The sequence below is a fragment of the Nuphar pumila genome, chromosome 4, assembly GCF_984573655.1.
Source record: "Nuphar pumila chromosome 4, dmNupPumi1.hap1.1, whole genome shotgun sequence".
In the NCBI taxonomy this organism is placed as follows: domain Eukaryota; kingdom Viridiplantae; phylum Streptophyta; class Magnoliopsida; order Nymphaeales; family Nymphaeaceae; genus Nuphar; species Nuphar pumila.
In genome coordinates, this window is record NC_143252.1 from 34009329 (window position 1) to 34031763 (window position 22435).

General features: G+C 38.0%; 1 protein-coding gene across 1 annotated transcript; it reads right to left on the reverse strand.

The window, feature by feature from the left end:
- Positions 1 to 4946: 4946 nt before the first annotated feature.
- LOC149839923 (protein NRT1/ PTR FAMILY 5.6-like) lies at positions 4947 to 10286 on the reverse strand. The gene is made up of 4 exons (XM_090004952.1): positions 10166 to 10286; positions 9847 to 10064; positions 8567 to 9120; positions 4947 to 5841 (listed from the first exon to the last, which is right to left on the reverse strand). Exons 1-4 carry the CDS (start codon positions 10284 to 10286, stop codon positions 4947 to 4949), a joined length of 1788 nt encoding a protein of 595 aa, XP_089861078.1.
- Between the last annotated feature and the right edge of the window lie 12149 nt (positions 10287 to 22435).

The window sequence follows — 22435 nt, forward strand, 5'->3', positions numbered from 1 at the left end:
GCAAACATATCATGAAAGTATCTCAATGATTTCCTCACTCCCATGTGTGCATCCCCCATTGGCAGTGAGGGATGGTATTTTACCCATCTATAAAGTATATATGCATATAAATAAAAAAAAATTGATATTTTGTTCTTGTTTTTCATCCAATGAACTTTTGATCTTTGCTTTCATCTAATTTCTTGCATTGTTCTTCACCATCACCAAGGTTTTGCCTTGCTTGTCTTTCCTCTTCCTCTTGGGAGCCAACCTCCTTAGTTACCATATTAATAGTGTTTTAATCTCTTACTCCCATATGCTGCAATCTGCTGGAACCTTGCATATTCTTCTCGATAGTTTGAGTATAGAAAAGATAATGTCTATCGGATACACCAATTCACCCAAACCCTTCAATTTCATCCCAAAAAAACAGTATTTAAGAATAGATATGGAGGGTCCATAAACTGAAATGAAAGTGCCATGAGAATTCGGGAGCTCAAAAAGTAAAGAAATAGAAAAGCTCCCTTTGTCCACCATAGTGCTTTTCAGACTACCTTCCATGCCACCAATGGAGGAATATAATCAGGAGAGCATCCCATTCCCCTCCAAATCTGGTTTAAGACCCCCGACCTCCATAACTTCCATTTTCATTTATGAGACACTTAAAATGTCTTAACTTTATATATTGTTTAATTAAATTCACAACAAACATTTGTTTGTTAGGGCTTCCCACTCCCATAATATTCCATGCTAAGACTCTAATTGAAAAACATAGTTAGAAATTTACCTTGGGAGCGCTTTGTATGATGGACTTCAAGGGACCGACCCGCCAACCGCATCGTGCTCCGTCACTTAATTTTCCCATATTGATCTCTAACAATATCTCGTGTTTGGGGAGGAGAGGGTGGTGTATGTCCGCCCCCGATGATTCACTGAATCCCACGCCTGTGTTCGGGGCTTTGAATGAGCACCACGTATACAAGCACATGGGGATCGTATTCCCGTGTATGTTGACATAACTTTGCATCGAACTCTGGTGTTGTTGCAGAGACTTAAGTACCCTTTCTTGCTATTCTTCTCATAAAGTGACGGTTTGAGAAAATGATAAAAATGCCCTTCATTCAAAAAAGAAAAAACAAACAGTTCAAAAAAATGACAAACATGTCCTTCATCCAAAAAGTTGAGGATGATGTTGACTCTTCAAAGTCTTCTTCTTCTTTCTCCGTAAAACACTGTAAAACCCTCTCTCTCTCTAGAGAAAAAATCAAGGGAGGCAAAGAGTTCTTCCTGGAGAAGGCCATGAACATCAATCCTCTCACTCTCTCTCCCTTCTCTCTCTACTTCTGTGCACATCCAACAGACGATCCTACATTGCTCCATCGCCATCTTCTTCTTCTTCCTTCTTCGTAAAACACTGTAAAACCCTCTCTCTCTCTCTCGAGAAGAAATCAAGGGAGGTAAAGAGTTCCTCCTGGAGAAGGCCATGAAAATCAACCCTCTCACTCTCTCTCCCTTCCCTCTCTACTTATGTGCCTGATTTAGAGTTTTTGCCCTTACAGGAGGGGGGTCCGGGGGCTCCCCCCCGGTGCGGATCTCCCCATTTTCATTTTTTTTGGGCCTTCCAACAATGATTTGTAGTATTATCGGGCTTTCCTACAGCAATTTGTAGTATTTTCGGGTCTCCAACGAAACGCTATAGTGATTTGCAGAAGACACTACAAATCGCAAATCGCTATAGCGATTTGTAGTGTCTTCCGTAAATCGCTATAGCGATTTGTATATTCTTACGCAAATCGCAAATCGCTATAGCGATTTGTAGTGTCTTACGCAAATCGCTATAGCGATTTGTAGTGTTATTCAGTAAGCAAATCGCTACCCGAATTATGACCAACTTGTCAGGGCCATATCTCCCTAACCGGAGGTCATATTTCAAATCCGTAAAAAATGGTGTCTTCGTTATTGAGTCTAGTTTATTTCTGTAAATTTTTAGTGATTTATATTGTCATTTCATTCCCCATTTTAACTTCAATGATACATTATAACCACAATCATTAAAAGAAAGATTGCCCAAGCTAAGAGTCTTGAGAGTAGAGGAAGGCCTCACCACCCACCAAACAACAAAAAATACGACTCAACTTCAAGTGCAGTAAGGACCCAGAGTCGAATAAATTTAGAGGCAGCTCATCAGTAAGGATCCACAACAGTCAATGTGCAGGTCAATCGGTGCTTGATGAAGCAATGTAGGATCTTTTGATGGATGTGCACAGAAGCAGAAATAGAAGGGAGAGAGAGAATGAGAGGGTTGATGAGCCCCCGGACCCCCCTCCTGTAAGGGCAAAAGGCCATGAACACGTTGGTAGGAGCCCTCAGACCCCCCTTCGGTAAGGGTAAAAGCTCTGAATCAGACTCCACAACTCTTCAAGTTGAATGATGCTACCCACACTGGGAGGAGCTCTCAGACCCCCCTTTCTGTAAGGGTAAAAACTCTAAATCAGACTCCACAAACTCTTCAAGTTGAATGATGCTACCCACGCTGGGAGGGCCCCCAGACCCCTCTCCTGTAAGGGTAAAAACTCTGAATCAGGATTTATAACTCATTTAGTTGAATGATGCTACCCACGTTGGGATGAGCCCCCAAACCCTCCTCCTGTAAGGGTAAAAACTCTGAATCAGACTCCACAACAGTCAATGTGCAGGTCAGTCGGTGCTTGATGGAGCAATGTATGGTCTTCTAATGGATGTGCACAGAAGCAGAAATAGAAGGGAGAGAAAGTGAGAGAGTTAATGTTCATGACCTCCTCCAGGGGAGATTTTTTTCTCGGATAATCCTGCAGTGCAGAGACTGGGTCTTAAATAATCATCTTCGGAGCACTTAAGTCTTTACAACCACTCCTTTTCAAGAACCATCATTTTTTTTGCACCAATGGAGGAGAGGGTACTTAAGTCTTTGCAAGCGCATCAAACTCCAACGCTAATTAATGCTGACAAATATGGGGATACGAGACGCACATGCTTACATACGTGGTGCTCTTTGGGACCCCGAACATGAGATGTAGCTAACTGCCCTGTTGGGGGGGGGACATATAACCTGCTTTGGTTTGGGGGTGCCCAAACTTTAATTTTAATCTTTGACAAGACCTCTGGGCTTGTTTGAAAGCCTTATCTTATGGCTCCCTCGCCACCCGTCCAACAAATAGTTTAGCAGAGGTGGTATCCCATGTGGTAAGCGGGGTCCTGTGCCAAGCTGAAGGCTCAGGTTCGAATCCCTCTGCCACATGGGGGCTTAAGAGGTATCTGATAGGGATCTCCCTAAGTTCCTAACCCAGCTTGCCTTTAAAAAAAAAATATTCACCAGGCATTCCTGGCCGATTTTCCTGGTGTAAACCCTGCCCAGCCACGCCTCTTCCCCTTCCTTTACCGATTATATCTTGCATGGTTTCTTCCTGCTCATTAATTACATGTCCACCAATCAGGCATCATAGCCTGTTTATTGCTTGGGAGCATTTCATGATGAGCCCCACCCTCCTCCTGCTTGCCGAAAAATGACGTGTTTTCCGGCCGCTTGGTTTTTCCGGCCACCCTGCACATCATTGCTAATGACCTGGCTATCATGGTCCTTCCTTTGCCACACGACGGCAACTTTCCTTTTTCATTGCTGCTTGTGAGATGCCCTTGTGTTCAGCACTTCCTGACCGTTACCAGCCTTTCCGATTTGCATTTTTTGGCCCCCATATGATCCTGGTTTGCTATTCCTTCCGGTCTTGAATCTCCCTACATCAGCTTGCGAATTATTGTTTGATAGCAGGGTTTGTTTGTATGATTGTATTTCATGACCATTTATTCTATACCTTCCCTCCTCAACCTCAGGCATGTCTGCTTTGCTTTCACCGTATGTTTGGTTTGATCTTTCTGATGGGTTTGCAAAAAATGAAGTTGGGGTTGTTGATCTCCCATGGCCGATTACATTTACCGCATCTCCCTCGTCGTTTTAAGTTTAAGAACCTACACATCTCGCATATCCAATTCCCATTTCGTAAATTCGATTTTCCCAGCAGCAGCAATGTCTGGTATGCTCTGAGAAAGCTACCCTCCTCCTTCTCGATATAGCCTAGCCGAGTCTCGAGCCTGAATTACTCCCTTTACAAAGAACGATGGGCAGAAATTGACTTGAACACCCCATTCTTGCAGCCATTTGCTTAAGGAAGTGACACTCGCAGGAATCAAACCTCAACTAGCCATCTAACAGCCTAGGCTACCATTCCAAACCCCTTCGGGGTGAAAGGCTTTGGGCTTGCAGTAATCTCCTGCTGCATTAGCTTCTGTATCAGTGTCATCAGAATTGCAGCAAATCAGCCTGAATCAAATGATTCGAGTCTAATGAGCCAAAAATCGTTTCGATTCAACCCGAATTGAACCCACCTCTAAAATCGGCTGACTCAACTCTGATTAAGCACGAATCGGGCAGATTTGGCCTAATTTGGGCTGAATTGGTGCTGAATCGGAACTTTTATTTCATATGTTTTTTTTATGATTTTTAAATTCAAAAATAAAAGTGGCCAATTAAGCTCGATTTGATTCGAGCTTGAATCGGCCAATTCTTCGAATCATTTTGAAAATAGAAACAGGTTTGAAACAGATTCTGACAACCTTGTTCTGCATCCTTCTCTTAGACAATTAAAGCTTTTGGTTTTCTTAGTTTATTACATGCAGAAACTGCACTGAGGTCGGAGATCTGGCCGTGCTGGTCTTAGCTTGCTATACCTTAGACAAAGCTTTTGTTGCCAAAGAACTAAAACAGAAAAAGTAGCAATTAAACTAGCAGCAGTATATCCTTTGTGTCAAAAAAAAGAAAAAGAAAAAGAAAACAACAAATTATAGCATCAATGAAAATGATCGTTTACTGGCGCTTTAAGAGACGAGCCAGTAAAGATGTTATTTCTTACAGTTTTATAATTTGCATAATATTTTTAAGCCATCATCCTCAACTCATGACCAACATCATCAAGATCAACCGAGTCCCCAAACCCAACCACTCTTTTTTTACTCTCATCCACACTCTTGTACGAATACTTCTTAGCCAACCACACATACACACACAAATTGATCCCACTCAGCACAGCCAACAACCAGTAGAAGTAATCAAGCCTGCTCTTGTTAAGATCCTTAGAAAACCAACTCCTCTTCCCTCCTCTACTAGTCACTGAATCAATAATACTGATCAAGAGACTGCTGATAAAGCTGGAAACACCAAGCACACTGAGATAAAAAGCAATTCCCAGACTCCTCATATTGTCAGGCACTTGATCATAGAAGTATTCCTGGAGACCCACCAAAGTGAAGACATCAGAGATCCCCAAGAGGATGAACTGTGGGGAGAGCCAGAAGACACTGATGGGTGTTGAAGAGTTATCCCTGCGTTTCTTTTCTGTGAGTGCTGCGGAGACCATACAAGCAATAGAGAAAGCCATGCCTATGCCTATCCTTTGAAGGATGGTGATCCCTCTCTCGTTGCCGGTGAGTCGCCGGAGGGCGGGGACGAGGAGACGGTCGTAGATGTAGACGAAGGCTATCATGGTGAGCGCAGAGAAGGAGAGGAGGGAGGCTGGTGGGATAGAAAAGTGCAGGGTGAGGGCTCGGTTCATGATGGCACCTTGCTTGATGAAGAAGGTCTGGCCCTGCGCGATGCAGATGCCGAAGGCGAGGGTGGAGAACCAGATGGGCACCATGGAAATGAGCTGCTTCGTCTCCTCCACCTGTGTTGCGGTCGCTAGCCTCCATGAGCCGTGCTCTTTGCCACTCGGTGCGCTGTTCTCTCGACCATGGAGTGCTTCTTGATCGATGATGGCGGCTTTGTCGAGAAACCTGAGCAAGGTATAGTAGTGAGACTAGTTTCATATATATTATTTGGCACTAAGGTAAGTAACTAATGAGTTAGAAATCATATGAGCAAGTTCTATAAACTAAATCTAACCACATAGATGTGTTTAGCATGGATTGTTTGCTCAGGATCAAGCGTTGGGTCTTGCATTTCTGATGTAAAAATATGATCTTTTGAGTTATAAAATTTTGACACATTGTAGGATGTTGATTTTTGAACCCTTTAAAAACCTAATTATGTGTCATAATCACAATCACATGGTTTAAAACAAATTTTAAACTAAACAAACCATGTATATCACATTTATAACATTTAATCTAGAAAAAAATGAAATCTTTTGAAGAAAAGAGACACAAAGAAACCCAGAACTTGGTGGCCGGTAGATCATAGATCTACACACCTCCCCTAGGGGCAGAGCCGCGTTCACAAGAGGGTGGGCACCATCCTAACTCAGAGAAATCTTTTAAGAGGGATATGGGTGACCCGCGTATGCCATGGGCAGTGCCCACCCTGACCAGGCACTGGTGATCGACCAAATCCCCCCCTCCCCCTTTTGTAACCTCTCTCTCTCTCTCTCTCCGTGAGGCCCAACTGTTGAGTCGTTGACCCCACCCAGGCACTTCTCTTTGTGTATGCGAGGCCCAACCATTGAGTCACTGACCCCACCTAGGCATTTTAAAGCTTTGCGGCCTGAGTCCTGACCCCAACCAGGTTGTTTTGCCTCTTCCCTAACCTCGCCCACCCCCTCTGTAACTCTGCCCTTGATGGCCTGGGTTGCCTGACCCCACCCGCCTCAGCCCCCCACCCCACCCACCCTATTCTGCCCTCCAGAAGGCTTCGCCCTAACCCCACCCACCCAGGCATAGGTACCCCTGTTTCACTTTCTGTGAGGCTCTTCCCTTGATGGCCTAACTCCACCCACCTTGTTTTGCCCTCCCTGCAAGGCTCTGACTCCATCAACCTTGTTCGACTATTTTGCCCTCAGACTCTGTAGTTTGCCCCTGACCCCACCCAACTATGATCGGTGGTTCTCTCTCTCTAAAAATGACATCTACTTCTCGTTGATACAAATCTTTTTAGGTAAGATTATGTGATTCCTAGCAAACTCATCATCTGGCTTCTTCTTTTTATTCTTTTTGTGAGTTTTTGTAGAGTTTTTAAGTTCTTTTTTATAAAGATCTTTTTTTTTTTACTTCGTTTATGTGGATTCGATTGTATTATAGTGTGATCATTGGTTGAGAATGAGACGTATTCTGTATTCATATTCTCGGATTGAACAACTTGACAGCATGGGCCAGGAAAAAATAACTTATTTAAGAACGTAGATCCCTTTGCTTGGATAATGTCAATTTAAGACTTTATTAATGCATGTATTTAAGAATTTTTTACTTTCTATTGATCTAATTTTGATAGATAAAATATGTAAAAATAATTTAATTTTTTAAAAAAGACTAAAGAATTAAAAATCATTTACAGAAACGTAGACTAAGGATGAATTCTACTTGTATTTTTCACAAGTTATAAGAAAATAAGAGAGTTGGCCCCTTTCGTATTGATGATGTAAGAATTAGGGTTTTAATTTTTTATTTGTTTAAATAACATAAATTTGGATTATACTTTTAGTGTGTCATGTATTTTTTTTTAATTCTTGACTTTGGTTAGAACTTAAAATAATAGAATTTTAGGGTATTTTGTTTCAATTAGCACATATGGTAATTTTAGTTTTTTTTTCAATTAGCATGTATTTTTTTGTTTCAATTAGCATGTATATTCACTTATTAAATACTTATTACTTGTTAGTGTTCATTAATATATGATTTTTTTAGAAGTTATTTGAAAAACTTATAAAAATAAATTGGTGAAAGACATAAAATTTATTAAATATTTTTATCTTTCTCTTCGTTTTGAGTGGTGTGTACTTGTTCTAATTATTTATAAAATATTTATGATGTTCTTTGTAGATTTTTTGAAAGATTAACTAATTAATTAGTTATTTATTTGTAGGATGTTTATGTTCCTTTGTCACGTCTTTCTAAATGTATTTCAAGATCGAAGCCTGTATTGTTCATAAAAAGGACTTTTTTTGATCTTTATATAAAAAAGAAGTATACATGCATGTTAATGTGATATTATGCAGTTATAAATAATTTTCTTTATTACTGATGAAAGTATAGTGTTTAATTTCAACCAAAGTTCCTAATTATGAATATGATACTATATAGTTTCTCAAAATTTTTTTGCTATTGCTAATATAGTTTATTGTCTTAAGTTTTTTTTTACCTAGCTTAAATTCTTGAACCATCTACATTCTATGATATTAAAAATATGTAAAATACGTTTATTACTAGTTGATGAATTTATATAAGCTGAACACTTGTTTATATGTAAAGTATGTTTATTACTAGTTGACGAGTGTATTCTAGCTGAACAAGTGTTGTTCGTATTCTTGTTGCTAAACCTAATTCATGAGTTTGAACGAACTTTTTAGGAGCCGAACGTGAGCCACTCATCTCCTTTCCCAGCCTTCCTAATGCTAACCCCTTGTGATGCATTAAAAAAGGTGTTTCTTTATTCTTTTTCAACACGTGAGCCTAGAAGAGATGGCTATCTGCATCCATTGGAGTTTACTATTACACTAAATGCACTTGAAAGCAATTCCAAGAGGGACCCAAAAACTGGGGAATCTTAGTGTGCGGTGCACACGCATACCTCATCCTACGCGTATGACGCAAGCGTCTCCTCCCTACATCTGCTGGTGTCACCGATTCATAGAGCTGTGAAGGGTCAGAAGGGTGAGGCAGCTTCCTCTTGGCTATGGCTGCAACCAAAACCTGCAACATTGGGGTCAGTGGGCTCCCATGGGGTACCCTATACCTATAATAGGGCACCCCAATGACCAAGATGACAATGGCTATGGCTGTAGTAGCAGTAAGCACACTAAACCCAGCACCCCAACTGACATAGTCCTGTATGTAGACTATGACGGTCACACCAAGCACAACCCCACTGCAAAGGCCAAAGTACCACCAGTTGAAGAAAGAGATCTTCTTCTTCCTCTCAACATCATCATCCTCATCAAACTGATCTGCCCCAAAGCTCTCTAGTGAAGGCTTGTGCCCTCCTGTGCCTAAGGAAATGAGGTACAGAGCGAAGAAGAATGCAATCTTATGGGTCTTTGTGGATTTGTTGCATATGTGGCTAGCAGTGCATGTTGGTGGCTTGAGGGTTGGAATCAACTCTGATAGGGTCAGCAGGCCCAGGCCCTGGTTCAATAAAAAAAGAAAAAAATCAGAGTTCTTGTTATAATACCAAGAAAAAACTCTATTATATGGTTAAAGTTATCTGGGTACTGCACTACATGAATTGTTGAAGTCAAAACAAGGAAAGCTTTTGGTGTAGCTGATGAATTTACTTGTCTTGAAAGACATGATATGGTTAAAAGTATTTCAATACTGTACTACTTGATTTATTGAGATCACCACAAGGAGAAAGCAGATGAAGTGATTGGGTCGACTACTTAAGAAAGCACTCAGCACAAAAACCGATGCGCCAAACGAGTCGATTTTCTGTGTTTTCTGGTGGCTAAGTAGTTAACTACTCGGTCCGATCATTGGATTTGCTCTCAAACAAGGAAAGCTTTTGGTGTATCTCATGAATTTTGCTTAAAGACATGGAAATGAGACTGCATGCCATATCATTGTGTATGGGGTGTGCAGTGAATTTAGCTATTTCGCGCAGAGATTTTCTGTGTTTTGTGTAGGCCGAGTAGTTAAGTACCCGGTCCGATCATTTGACCTGCTCTCAAACAAGGAAAGCTTTTTGGTGTATCTCATGAATTATGCTTATGCTCAAAGAAATGGAAATGAGTGCCATATCTTTGTGTATGTCGTCATGATCATGTATCTTATATAGCAATTTATTCTCAAGTTTTTTATCGTAGGAAAAAAAATGTGCATGTTCTTGTGTGTGAAATGAGAAGATTAACATACCAGTAGATATATTATGGAGGAAATCACGACCATCCAAAATCTGCCCATATAAGCATCAGCCAGAAAACCACCAAAAAGAGGGGCCACAGTGGTGACTCCAATCCAATCATTGACATTCTTTGCAGCTGTTTTGACATCTTGTTGAAGCACCTTGGTCAGATATATGATGAGGTTTGAGGCTATCCCATAATAACTTAGCCTCTCAGAGAACTCAATCCCTTTCAATAGAAGGAACAGAGAAAGACTTAATAAAGCAGAAATCACATGATAAGAACAAAAAGCCAAAAAAAAAATGAATCAGAAGCTAATGAAAGTCTACCGATGATGAAGAGTGAAGCCCTCCATCCCCCAGTGGAGATCCTGAGAGGGACCCTCCCCTTGTAATCAACAGATGAATCATGAATCAATTCCTTGCCACCACCTTCCCTTCCAGACTCCATGGCCAAAGGTTTCAGTAAATTTGGAATGAAAGATTGATGCAAAAAAAGAGTAAATATGATGGCTTTCTGAAGGTAGAATTACTTTATTTGAGGCATGAGAATGGAATCATGTTGCTGCCAATTTATAAGGTTGATTCCTTACTTTAACCAGTTTTCCATCTTTTTATCATTTTTATTCTTATTCTCTTCCATGCCATTAGGCACATCTCTTGGCCATCCTTATAAAGTCAATGATATGACATGATAAACACGTATGGAAGGAATTTTGTTCTTAAGATCTTAACATTCTATTAAGGAACTGATAGCAACCCCAGCTTGAATTGCCTATAGAAAAAAAGAAAAAAAAAACTTAAGTGGAAGTGGGGCAGTGTGGGGTTGGTGCTACAAGTAGTCATCTTGGACACTAATCAATTATTTGAACAAAGAGAATATCAGCCTCTGAATTAGAAAGGAATCTCCAAATTTCATTTCTGTTGTATGTGATACTTTCATGTCTATGACAATTCAAAGATATTTTTGAGATCCTGGCAGCATGCAACAATCATGGTGACAAATATAGGAGATATTTTGAAAATATCACTAAAAAATGATATTTTGGTCTACATTTTAAACGGCCAAAATATACTGATATTTTTTAAAATATCATGATATTGTCATTTAACCATGTTTACATCAGCTATATCTCGGGAAAAAAGCAGTTTGTTCTTTATTTTTATGTATGTTCTTTTTTGCATATTTATCTTCCTCATTTTAATTGTAATATGCTCAAAGCTCAAGAGTGGAAGGTAAGGAGAAGACATGGTACATAGTGTCTTGAACATAATGTATAATTCCACCATTAGAGGGGTTTCATTCCTACTAGTGCCAATTCCAAGCCTAGATAAAAGAAGCCTGGATAAAGGAGGTGGTTGGCCTTAGTGGCAAACCACCATGAAACTCTGGTCATATCATATGAATATGAGTCCTAAGAAAATCATTAGGTTGACCCCATATAGTTGGGATGATCAAGGTTGTCAAAAGCGTATCTAACCCATATCAACCAAGATCAAAATAAGATACATATCGTATCGTATAAAAATTGCATTTTTTACTAGAAAATTCTCTAAAAAACTAAAGACATCATAGAATACAATAACAAAATATATTTGTACAATAAGATTAACTAAACATAGATATATCCTTAAACATTTATGATTAAACTAAACATAGATCTCTCATGCCACAATCAACTAAATATAGATTTTGTTAGCACAAGTTTTGTGACAAAAGATGCAAAACAACATAAGTCATGCTTTCCAAAACTGAAATGCCTCTTTTGTTATACAATTGAGTGATGTCTCATCACTCAACATCTTTATGTGGAAATTCTTTCAATCAATAATACTGAAGTATTTTTCCTTCAAAAAATTTTTGTGCTCACAAGAATGCCTTGATTAAAGAAGATAAAACGTTTAAGAAGTTAAGCCATAATGGAAGCACATAAAAATATATAAAAACATTTTTTTTTACTTAAATATATCAAAGTACATGAAATGTGAAGTGAAAAGTGCTAAAAAATAACTGTGGGGTCGTTCACATGGCCAACAATGTAGTTGCAAGGGTATTGAGATGAAGGTACCGGATCAAACTCCGCTGGCACATGGGTATGCCCGTAGTTTTTAGAGGTGGCCCATGTAAGACTGGATGGTCATGGGACCCCACCCGGGCTTTCCCTTGCTTCGGTGAGGGTTTCTTGTCATCAAAAGAAAAAAAAAAGTGCAAAAAAATGCCTTGATGCATGAAGATAAAAGGTTTAAGAAGCTATGCTATAATGGAAGTGATAAAAAAATAAAAATATTTGTTTTACTTAAATATATCTCCAAATTTTTGCCTCAAAATATCCAGCACATATAAGTTTATAATGAAAAATAAGATTTTAAACTATATAAATGGAAGCATCTAAAAGATGTCATAGGACAATATATAAAACATTGGATTTTATTTAAATGCATCTTCACATATTTTGCCTAAAAATATCCATCATATGTAAGTTCTATAATAAAAAGAAAAACAAAATATTTTATGTAGGTTGCATGCAGTTTCAATATTACATGAAAGTTCAATGTTAGTGAAAATTTGCATGGTTGACATTAGGGATGTCAACTGATCGGGTTTGGTTCAGACCCAGGTGGAACCAGACCTTGCTCTGATTTTTAGGTATGGTATTGGGTCCATACCCGGGTCTAATTGGACCCACCATAAAAGAAACCATAACCGGACCCGATAAGAACTACATGAACCAGACTCGGACCATACCAGGTAAAACCATATTTTTTATCACTTTTACAATGAAAAATTGAGGGTCTTAATCAGAACTCGGGTCGGGTGCAATATGTGCACAAATATTTGTGCATTAAGCACCTAATCACCCTTCATCTTGGGGACAGGTCTGTCAGTTGTGGGTCCCAAGGCCCGATGGAGGGCGATCAGGTGCTTAATGCACAAAATTTGTGCCATGTGATTGCATCAACACTCTTGATATTGGGCCCAAAAGTTTTACAAGGATTTCTTTTATATTAATTTGACCAATTAAAGTTTGACAAAAAAGTTGAAAGAGACCCCTCTTAAACTTGTCAACATATAATCATAGTTTCGGTAAAATAAATGTTAAAAATATAAAAATTTATTTTTATGAATAAATAAAAAATATTTAAAAATAAAAACACATGGTTTTTTTTACGATAAATAGCTGATAAAAACATAAATATCACGTTTAAAATGTGATATTTATGCTTCTGATGAAAAAAAATCATGAGAAATTACCGTTTTCAACTTCCAGGTAATTTCTCATGATATTTTCGTGAGATTTTCATAAATCTTGTGAGATTTACAAAAGAAAATATTTTCCACGAGTTTTTGGGTGCCGATATTTTACCGTTTTTTACTTTTGTGAGTTTTGTCACTATGCATATAATAAGTTTAAAATCACATATTTCTTCAAGGTCAAGGGGCTTTAGAATTATCACAATTTTTAAAGAAATTACTACAAAAATAAAGATTTCAAACATGTCATGAGTGGGGGCAAGTGGGTGAATTGCCCACATCCCCCAACGAGACGAAAGGGCATGATTTTTCATTTGACCAAACCACACTTTTTTTTTTGGAAAAGTTTTATTTATGGGCCAATTCTTTTACCTCGAATTTTCAAAAATGAACCTCACTTTTCAGAATTTTCTAACATAAGTCCCAGGTTTTTTTAAAATAGCGAATAAAGACTTCAGAGTTGCGATTAACCTCCAATGACTTGGGAAACGTTATTCCAAGTGAGTTTTGTATATTATCCTTTGGTGGAAAATACTCATTTGCCCTCATAGTAGGGTTGTCAATGGGTCGGGTTTGGTTCGGACCTAGGTGAAACCAGACCTGGCCCCAGTTTTCGGGTACGGTATCGAGTCCGGACCAGATCTAATCCGACCCACCATAAGAGAAATCATACCTGGACCCGATAAGAACTACATGAACCAGACTGAGGTCATACCCGGTAAAATAATATTTTTATCATTTTCACATTAAAAATTGTGGGTCTTAATCGGGACTCGGGTCAGGCCCGGATCTGGTATAAAATTTCACAAACTATACCCAGGTTTATATATTAATTGAATCTTCGGATACAAACCCGGGTCTTCTTATTTATCACCATACCCGGACCCTATAGAGTTTGGTTCAGGTTGGGTCCGGGTAAACCCTGCCAGAAAAGGCAGGTATTTTGGTTATTTGATGGTAATATTGTCATTTGACTCAATTTTAACTGATATTTAACGTGTTAATGATCAATAACAAGAGTATGTCTTTGTTTGGCAGTTTCCAAAAAAACAAATTTCAATATCAGAATATCCAAAAACATCAGGACCTCTCTTGGGATGAAATGAAAAAGCTTGGCCCCTAAATAGAATTTTCTATATATTATTCTGTCTCTTCTGGCTTCACTTTCTTCATGGACTCCCGTTTGTTACACTCCCACCCAAAGAGGCCTCGTTCATTTTAAAGTGGGAAAAGACTTCCATTCATTATCGCAAATTTATTATATTGATAAAAAATTTATGCAAATTTATTATATATATATATAAGAAGAATACAAGCCAACTCATGTTCGGCTCATCTCATTCAGGTACAATCTAAGCTCAAGCTCGGAGCGGCTAAACATGAACACACGCCAACTCACGAGCTCGTTCTCTTTGTACATGAGCCAAGCTCGAACATTCCTAATTTGGTTCGTTTGACTCGTCTACCCACCCTATGTAAAATTTATTGCAATAATAGTCATGTATTAATTTAATCTATTGTTACCTTCAAAAGTGTCATTGTTCGAGTATCATAGGGTACGTTAGGTTGTGTTTTTGAAAAGTAAAAATACTATTCAAAATAAATTCACTTTTTAAATCTCTTTTTTTTTATAGGCAAACTCGGTTTATACAGCCTACCTCATGTGTCAGAGGGATTCGAACCTGGGTCTTCAGCTTAGCATGGGATCCCGCTTACCAGCTTGGCACAGGACCCCGCTTACCACATAGGATACCATTCTGTGATATTTTAAATCTCATTTTTGGGGTTTATGTCAACTCACTTTTTATGAAGTTTGTTTTTTAGATTTTATACCAAATTAAAAGTTTCATGTTTAATGGATTTCAGAGAAATATTCAAATGAGAATATCTTTCTAAATCAGATGATCCACCAAAGTTACACATAATGTTTCACATAAGCACAAATGCGGTTTCATTTGGAACCATGAGCCTTTCATTGATACCGTATATTATCCTCAAACTTTTCTTGTGTTTAAAGCAAAACTAATCCAAAGTCTCTTTAATTATTAATTTAAAGAAAGGAAGCCTTGCATGCACTCTAGTGAAAGGATAGAAAATGGAGTGACGTTGGATTTAATTTGACGTACGTTGTGGCTACGGTACGGATTCTCTAATGATATGAATAAAATACTTTGCTAAATTGCACGTGTTGTTTATGCTAAATAGACTCACAAAGACTGTTTTTTATTTGATAATGAAGGGAAACTCTAATGGATCACTTAATAAGCCTTTCCTACCAGTATAAACTCCGGGTCGAGGACACGACCATCCAGCCTTGAGTGCCTCTAAAAATAAATTCATAGACTTCATATATGCAAAGTGCAGACCTAGATCGATGGAAGACTAACCCTTGGTCAGGCAAGGGCTAATTAAGCTCACTAACTTTTACCCTGCTAGGACAATGATCATAAGTACAGCAGACAGAGCCCGTGCAGCTAGCTAGGTCTCTTATCCGGGGGTGGTTTTCTCCATGTAAATATCAAAAAAAGGTCTGGGCCTTGAGCCAGGTCAAGGCCTTAAGACATGATCATATCCAAGCATACCATGCTAAGATAAGCACTAGACCACTAACAAGGGGCATCTTTTCAGTGGATATAACCTTACCCGGACCCTATATAGGGTTTGGTAAGGGTCGGGTCGAACCGGGTAAACCCGACCTGTTGACACCCCTAGTTACATAGATTCAAAACTTATTTCCTACTAAACAAATCTTGTAGATAACATTCATAAGCTCTGATCTATAAAAAAACTAAAAAAGATGAAAAGAAGGAGGTTTATATTCAATAGTTCTCTGCCTTCAATGACAGTGCAGTCAAAGTAGTACGAATGCTGTCCATATCAGGCCACAACTTGCACCCTCATTTGGTTGGTGTCCAAAACCAAGTTGTTTGTGAATCCTGACTTTGCACCCCCAAGTGGCTTGGTTCGAACTATAGCAGATCAAGTGATCTGCCAAAACACTTTTATAGAAAAGTGAATTGGCATCCTCATCGTCCACAATGTACACAAGGACCATGAGGTTTTTGTGGGATGAAGCAAATGGACGGTGAAGATGTCAAATCACTTTCTTAAAGTGGCTTGACAGATCACCTGATCTGCTCTCTGTTCCAACTGTATGTCCCTTGATATTGGTCTAGCCTTTGCCAACAATATTTGGCATGAAAATCTTCATAGATTATAGACTGCAAGCGATGGTCAGATTGGTTTTAGGTAGACTGGCCATTCTTGTAGCTAATGGAGAAAGCGACGTCCTACGTAGTTGGCTTTTCCAAATTAAATTGAGGGAAAAGTAGAAGGGAAATGAGAAAAAGAGTGAGAAGTCACATGGTGTCTCTATTTGCATGCAAGAAAGCATTTTCTCGCCTATAAAGCCAATGTCGGAAAATGCATGAAGAATATCTTTCTCAAAAAGTCTGTGAGAGAAGCACGTGTTTTTTTGGCAAACAGAACGTGATGAACTGAAGCACTTCACTTTACATCATATGATAGGCCCCTCTCACAGTAATGAATTTTTTTTGAAAGAATAAAAAGGTTGTATTCAACCATGCATAGTAAGATTCTTGATTCCTTTACCACTTGTGGAAAAGACTACCAATTCCTTCTTTATACCGATATGATGCCATTTTGGAAGCATGGAAACCCTTAATCTTATCTCTCCCTTACTGGATTGGATCCTCATTTGATCTGGACACAGACCCAGTTATTCATTGGAGTGTTAGACAACTAGGTGTCCGTGTCTAACTAGATTTCAGTGTTAAATGGAAGTGATAGTTGTAGTTTTATTTTCCCTCACTGATTGAGCACACATTTCTTAGAATAAGAATTAGTAAGAGCATCCTAAGTTCGAACAGCCTAGCATTTACTTTGTACAGATAATAACTTAAATGGCACCACGGTTATCAAGACCCAGTAATAGTTTAATAGTTGATTTTACATATAAAGTTCTGCAACAAGTCATTCATTAATGGAAAAGAATTAGATTGGCGACTCCATGAGAGCAAGGGTTAAGCTCATGGAGTTTTACGCTGCGAGGACAGTGATCGTAAGTAGCAGAGCCAGCTAGGTCTCTGAAAAGGAATTAGATTCTGCTCTACATGTACCAAGTAACAGTGCCAATTTGTCAAACTGTTGATCAATGACAGTAAATTGGCTTTAATAGCCTCCTTTGCAGGTCATTGCCCGCATGAGACGCCGTGTCTATTAGGAATGCAAACAGGTCAGGATTCAGATCATTAAATACATTGTGGAGGCGGATCGGTTCAGACCAGGGAAAGCCAAATTTTGCAAATTCCTCCTCCTGGATCCAACCCATTTGCAACCCTAGCCCTGACCCTTGCTTTCCAAGTCATCTAATCAAATCCAAGCTTAGTAAATGTCAGCTGGCACTAGACATGCAAATCGGTTTCACTCATCCCCTACATCATTCATTTAGTAAATTGTCAAAATCCTAATTGTGTGCAGCAGTGCAGGGTTTTTTGGCAATTCAAAAATCAACCGTCAACAAAACATAAAATGTTGTGATTTAACAAATCATATTATTTCTTGAAACAATATGATCCAATGGTCGATTCTTATTAAATTAATTAACCATGTTAAATCCATCTATAAGGTCAGATTTGATCGAAACAACTCACATCATAAGATGTAAGAGGGGTATGAAGATGTAACGGGGATGACACGAAGGATGAGTGGAACCGAACTCAAAGAAAAAGACATAATTGGATAACAAGGTTAAAAAAACAGTCATATATATATATATATATATATATATATATATATATATATATATATATATATATATATATATATATATATATAACATATTTTCTTGAAAATCAATCGCTATGGTCTTTTAAATTCAAAAATCAAGGTTATCAAAACCTAAGATTGATAAATTTGATCGACAATTAAGTTTTTTGGAGAGCATTTTTTACATATAACTTTCCGTGTTCTATATGTTTCTCAAAATAACTTGTTAATATTTTATTTTTTTTGCATGTTTTTTGAAAAATAACGAGTTTCATTTGTTTTCATGTTTTTAAAGTTCTATTGTTTACCTCATTGTGAACATAAATACTAACTGCACTAGCATGGCGTCTCAGCTCACTAAAATGGAGTAGAACAGGCCAGACCACATTTTCCAATTTTTGACACTATATTTAATGCATTCAGTTTACTTATAGGCATGCATTTGAAAGGAGTAATGTTTGCTACCTTTGCGGGTAAGGAACCCCTAGTGAAAAAATGTAATTTTTGTTTTATTTTTTTTAGTGTTTTTACACATTTAACCCTTCAATTTAGCAGAAAGTGATATTTGAATCATGTTTTTTTTATGTATATGTTAGATTTTGTTGAAAAATAAAATATGAATTGAACAAAAATAAAATCATAATATAGTAAGAAAGGGATAAAACACACCAAATATATGTAGTTCGGTCAAATGTCTACATCTACAAGAAAAATCTCTCACCCTCTTTCTTTCTCGTTTATTCAATTCCTCAAGTTACATATTTATACAGGTACATATCTAGATAAATAGTTATTTTCTATAATTAATATAGAAAATAATCAATATAGGATAAAGATGAGTGATTGATATGTGATCATTTTGGAAACTGCAACTACCCTCCGAGATAAACAATAATTTTGAAAATTGTTATATGTGATTGAGAATATTCTTCCATATTTTTATGGATTCCAACATATTTCTCAAGTTGGAGGGTGAACAAAGAGAACTTCCAACTTGAAAATATAAAAATATATGTTGAAATTTATGGAGATGATTGAATATATCAACATTCCTATAATGAGAACACAACAATGAAGCATCAGACGGACTACAATCTGAACTAAAGTCACTGAACATGATGATTGTAGTATGAACTTGTTGATGGAAAGAAGACACCAGACTTTGAGTTGGTGAAGACATAACCATTTTGATTCTAATACCATATTGAAAAATAAAATATAAATTGAATATAAATAAAATTAAAATATAAAAAGAAGAAAGGGATAAACACATCAAATGTATGTGGTTAACCAGGGCCTATATCTATGGAAAAAAACTCTCACACCTTCTTTCTTTCTCATTTATTCAATTCCTCAAGTTACATATCTATACAGGAATATAATTCAGATAAATAATTTTTATTTATAATTAATATAAAAAATAATCAAGATGGGATAAATATGAGTGATTGATAGGTGATAATCTTGGGGGTTGCAACTACCCTTCAAGATAAACGATGATCTTGAAAACTGTCAACTGAGAATATTCTTTCATATTATTATAGATTCCAACAAATTTTACTAGGATTAAAAAATCAATGACATACAATATATCGAATTTTCAAACATTAAAACAACATATTTTTACTTCCAAAAACTGTGGCCCAAGTATTGATTCCTATGATTTTGAACATGTTGCATCCTCCTCTGAGTTCCAACTAGTGATTCCTTACACACGTCAGTAGCAGTAGCAAATGTTATCCCCATTTGAAACATGCAAATTTATCCACAGGAATGAACCTTTTTAGCCCCTCTTGTTGGGAAAATTGTTTGAGCCTACATACGTTGAACTAAACATTATAGATTGTTTTAGGTTCAAGCCCAGTTTATGTGATCTAATCTGGTTGGGTCATATGATATCTCATATGGTATGGTACACTATGTGAAGAGACTTGTTCTGTCTATAATTCTGTAATGGGTTGAATTGGAGACAGACTCCTAATTGGATACACATTAAGTTATGGTCACCAAACCTTATATAATGGCCCTCTCTTTGAGGCTCCTCATAACCAACAAGAGATTCAGTACCTCTCATGAGGTTTAGAGAAAGGAATAGGGCTACGTATACAGGTTCTGGAAGATCATACCCATCAACAATCTACAGGAGCGCTTATGATTCAAGTTTTGATTTCAATGATTTAGCGAGAACATGTAAATCGGTTCTTTTAGTTATTTTTGTGGATTTATAATACAACAATTGGTATCAAAGCTATTGTTCCCGTTGAATCGTTGAAAAAATATGATTGTATATATTTTATTTTTTCCTTATTTTTTTTCAACGATGGTTTATCGTGATCGTTGGATCATCGTCGTGCGGCAAGGGAGTTTACCCCTATTTAGCTTGCTGGATAGGAGGGTCGTTGGACACTTCTTTTTTTCTGTGTTTCATTGAACCAACAGGGTCTTCGGTTAAACAGATCGAGGGGGCTGAAAGGCATGGTTTCCCTTCAGTCAATCAGACCCTCTTCGTACGAGAGGGTCATTAGGCCCTCCCCCCAACCTTTCCTCTGATTGCTGGATGATTGAATGGTCATCGTTCACCCGATTTATCAGGCAACAAACTGGTTTGTTCTTCTGGAAATTCGATGATGGACGGGTGTCTTTTTTTTAAGGTCTAATCATCAAACAACGGGTTGAGGAGCCTCCTCTTCCTTCAGATCGTGGGCCGACAGACGAGGAAGATCTTTCTTCCTCTGAGCGTCGAACAACGGGAGGGTGGATGCTTTGTTGATCCATCAAATCTTGGTCTGATGATAGTTAGCTGAGGTTTTCGGCCATCACCGCAGTCACTCTTGTGTCAGTAGTGATCGTCCATCGGTTCGGCCTTCCACCGATGGCAAATGACATCTGGTTTGGCCGTCGACTAGTGAGAACTAGCATCTTTAAGCTGATCTGAGTGGTGTAGTTTATCGTAGGGTCGGTTTGTGGTTCTGTTGACCCAAATCAGGTTTCTTGAAATCGAAACATCATTTTGCCAGACCTATCCGGCTCACCTCTGACCCAGCGATTCAGGTGATTCATTTATTGGTCGGCCCAATCCACCGATCCGATTTGGTTCATTTTTAGTTGACTCGACTCGTGCAACTGAATCGACCATAAGGTCTGGTTTCGGTTTATTTTTTTAATCAACCGAACCAGAGGCCGGTTCAGCAGCCATCCAACCGAATCTGGATCGGTTCTACGCCTGTCTGTCGACTTAGTCCGGCAAGTAGATCCAAAAGTTGGTCTTGGGTTGGGTCAGGCTTTTGGGTATAGGGCCGATTTGATGACCCTTCAATTTGCTCAACAAGGTTTAAAGTGGTTCGACTATTTATTTTTTTCGGTTATCGTGCACTGGATCAGTTTGATCCAGTGTGTGCATGGTGCTTGCCTCATCGACAACTTGAGCTGGTTTGGTGCCCAGCTAAGGACCAGACCGGCTGAGGTTTCATTCAATAAGTGAAAGAGCCTCATGACCTAGTTCATCCCATTCGGTTGTGGGGCAAAACTGAGTCAGTTGAAGCACTCTATGGGTTTGGCCTGGTATAGACCCGACCCATTGCACGGGTCTACACCCGGCTATGGATTTTAGGGTCTGACCCGATCTGAGTCAAACCATTTTTTTTGACCTGTCGGTGGGTCTAGTCAGGCCCGATTGGCTGGACTTGTGCACTATGCCTTATAAAAAAAATTGATAAATGAAGATTTTATAAGGCTATTTGGTGTGCATTATGAGTCACTTTAGTGGGCCATTTTTTGTTACCTTTTTTTAATCATGTATATTATTGTGCTTACTTTATTTTTATATGCATATATTGATATATTTAAACCCAATATTCTAAATTGAATTGGTTGAATCAATACATTGCCAAAGTAACCTCTGTTGTGTAGATTAGTTTGCTTTGGAATATTGTGATGTGTATATGTTTATGATTCATGCGAATAGTGATCGGCTCAAAGAAAGATTACTATTTGGCCAAACTTAAATATATACTTTCAGTAATAAATATAAGATAATTATATGTTTTTTCATGTGAATAACGAGTCAGTCCAAAGAAAGGCTAGTTGTTTGATAGGACTAATTGTCCATGTTTGATTATTGTATTGAGAGTACCACTTACAAGTTGACATTTTTGTCCAAAGACTAAATATCAATGTTATGCTGGGTATCTTATGATGGGGTTCACTATGGTTTAAATATGCTATTTTGTGTCATTGCATATAAAAATGTATGTTAATTGTGATCTTATTTATTCTTGATTCAGTCAATACATTTGCTTCTACGATATCTACAAACATTAATTTCATCACTATTTTGAACGATTCTAATTTTAAAAACTGGAAAAAAAATGTCATGATTGTTCTTAGATGTATGAATTTGGATATTGCACTACGAGAAGATCAACCACCTGCTCTTACAGATAGGAGTTTCACTGAGAATAAAAGAAACTCTGAGTTGTGGGATCGATCTAATCGCATGAGTCTCATGATCATGAAATGTGTAATTCTTGAATCCTTTAGAGGCACTATGTCCTGAAGAG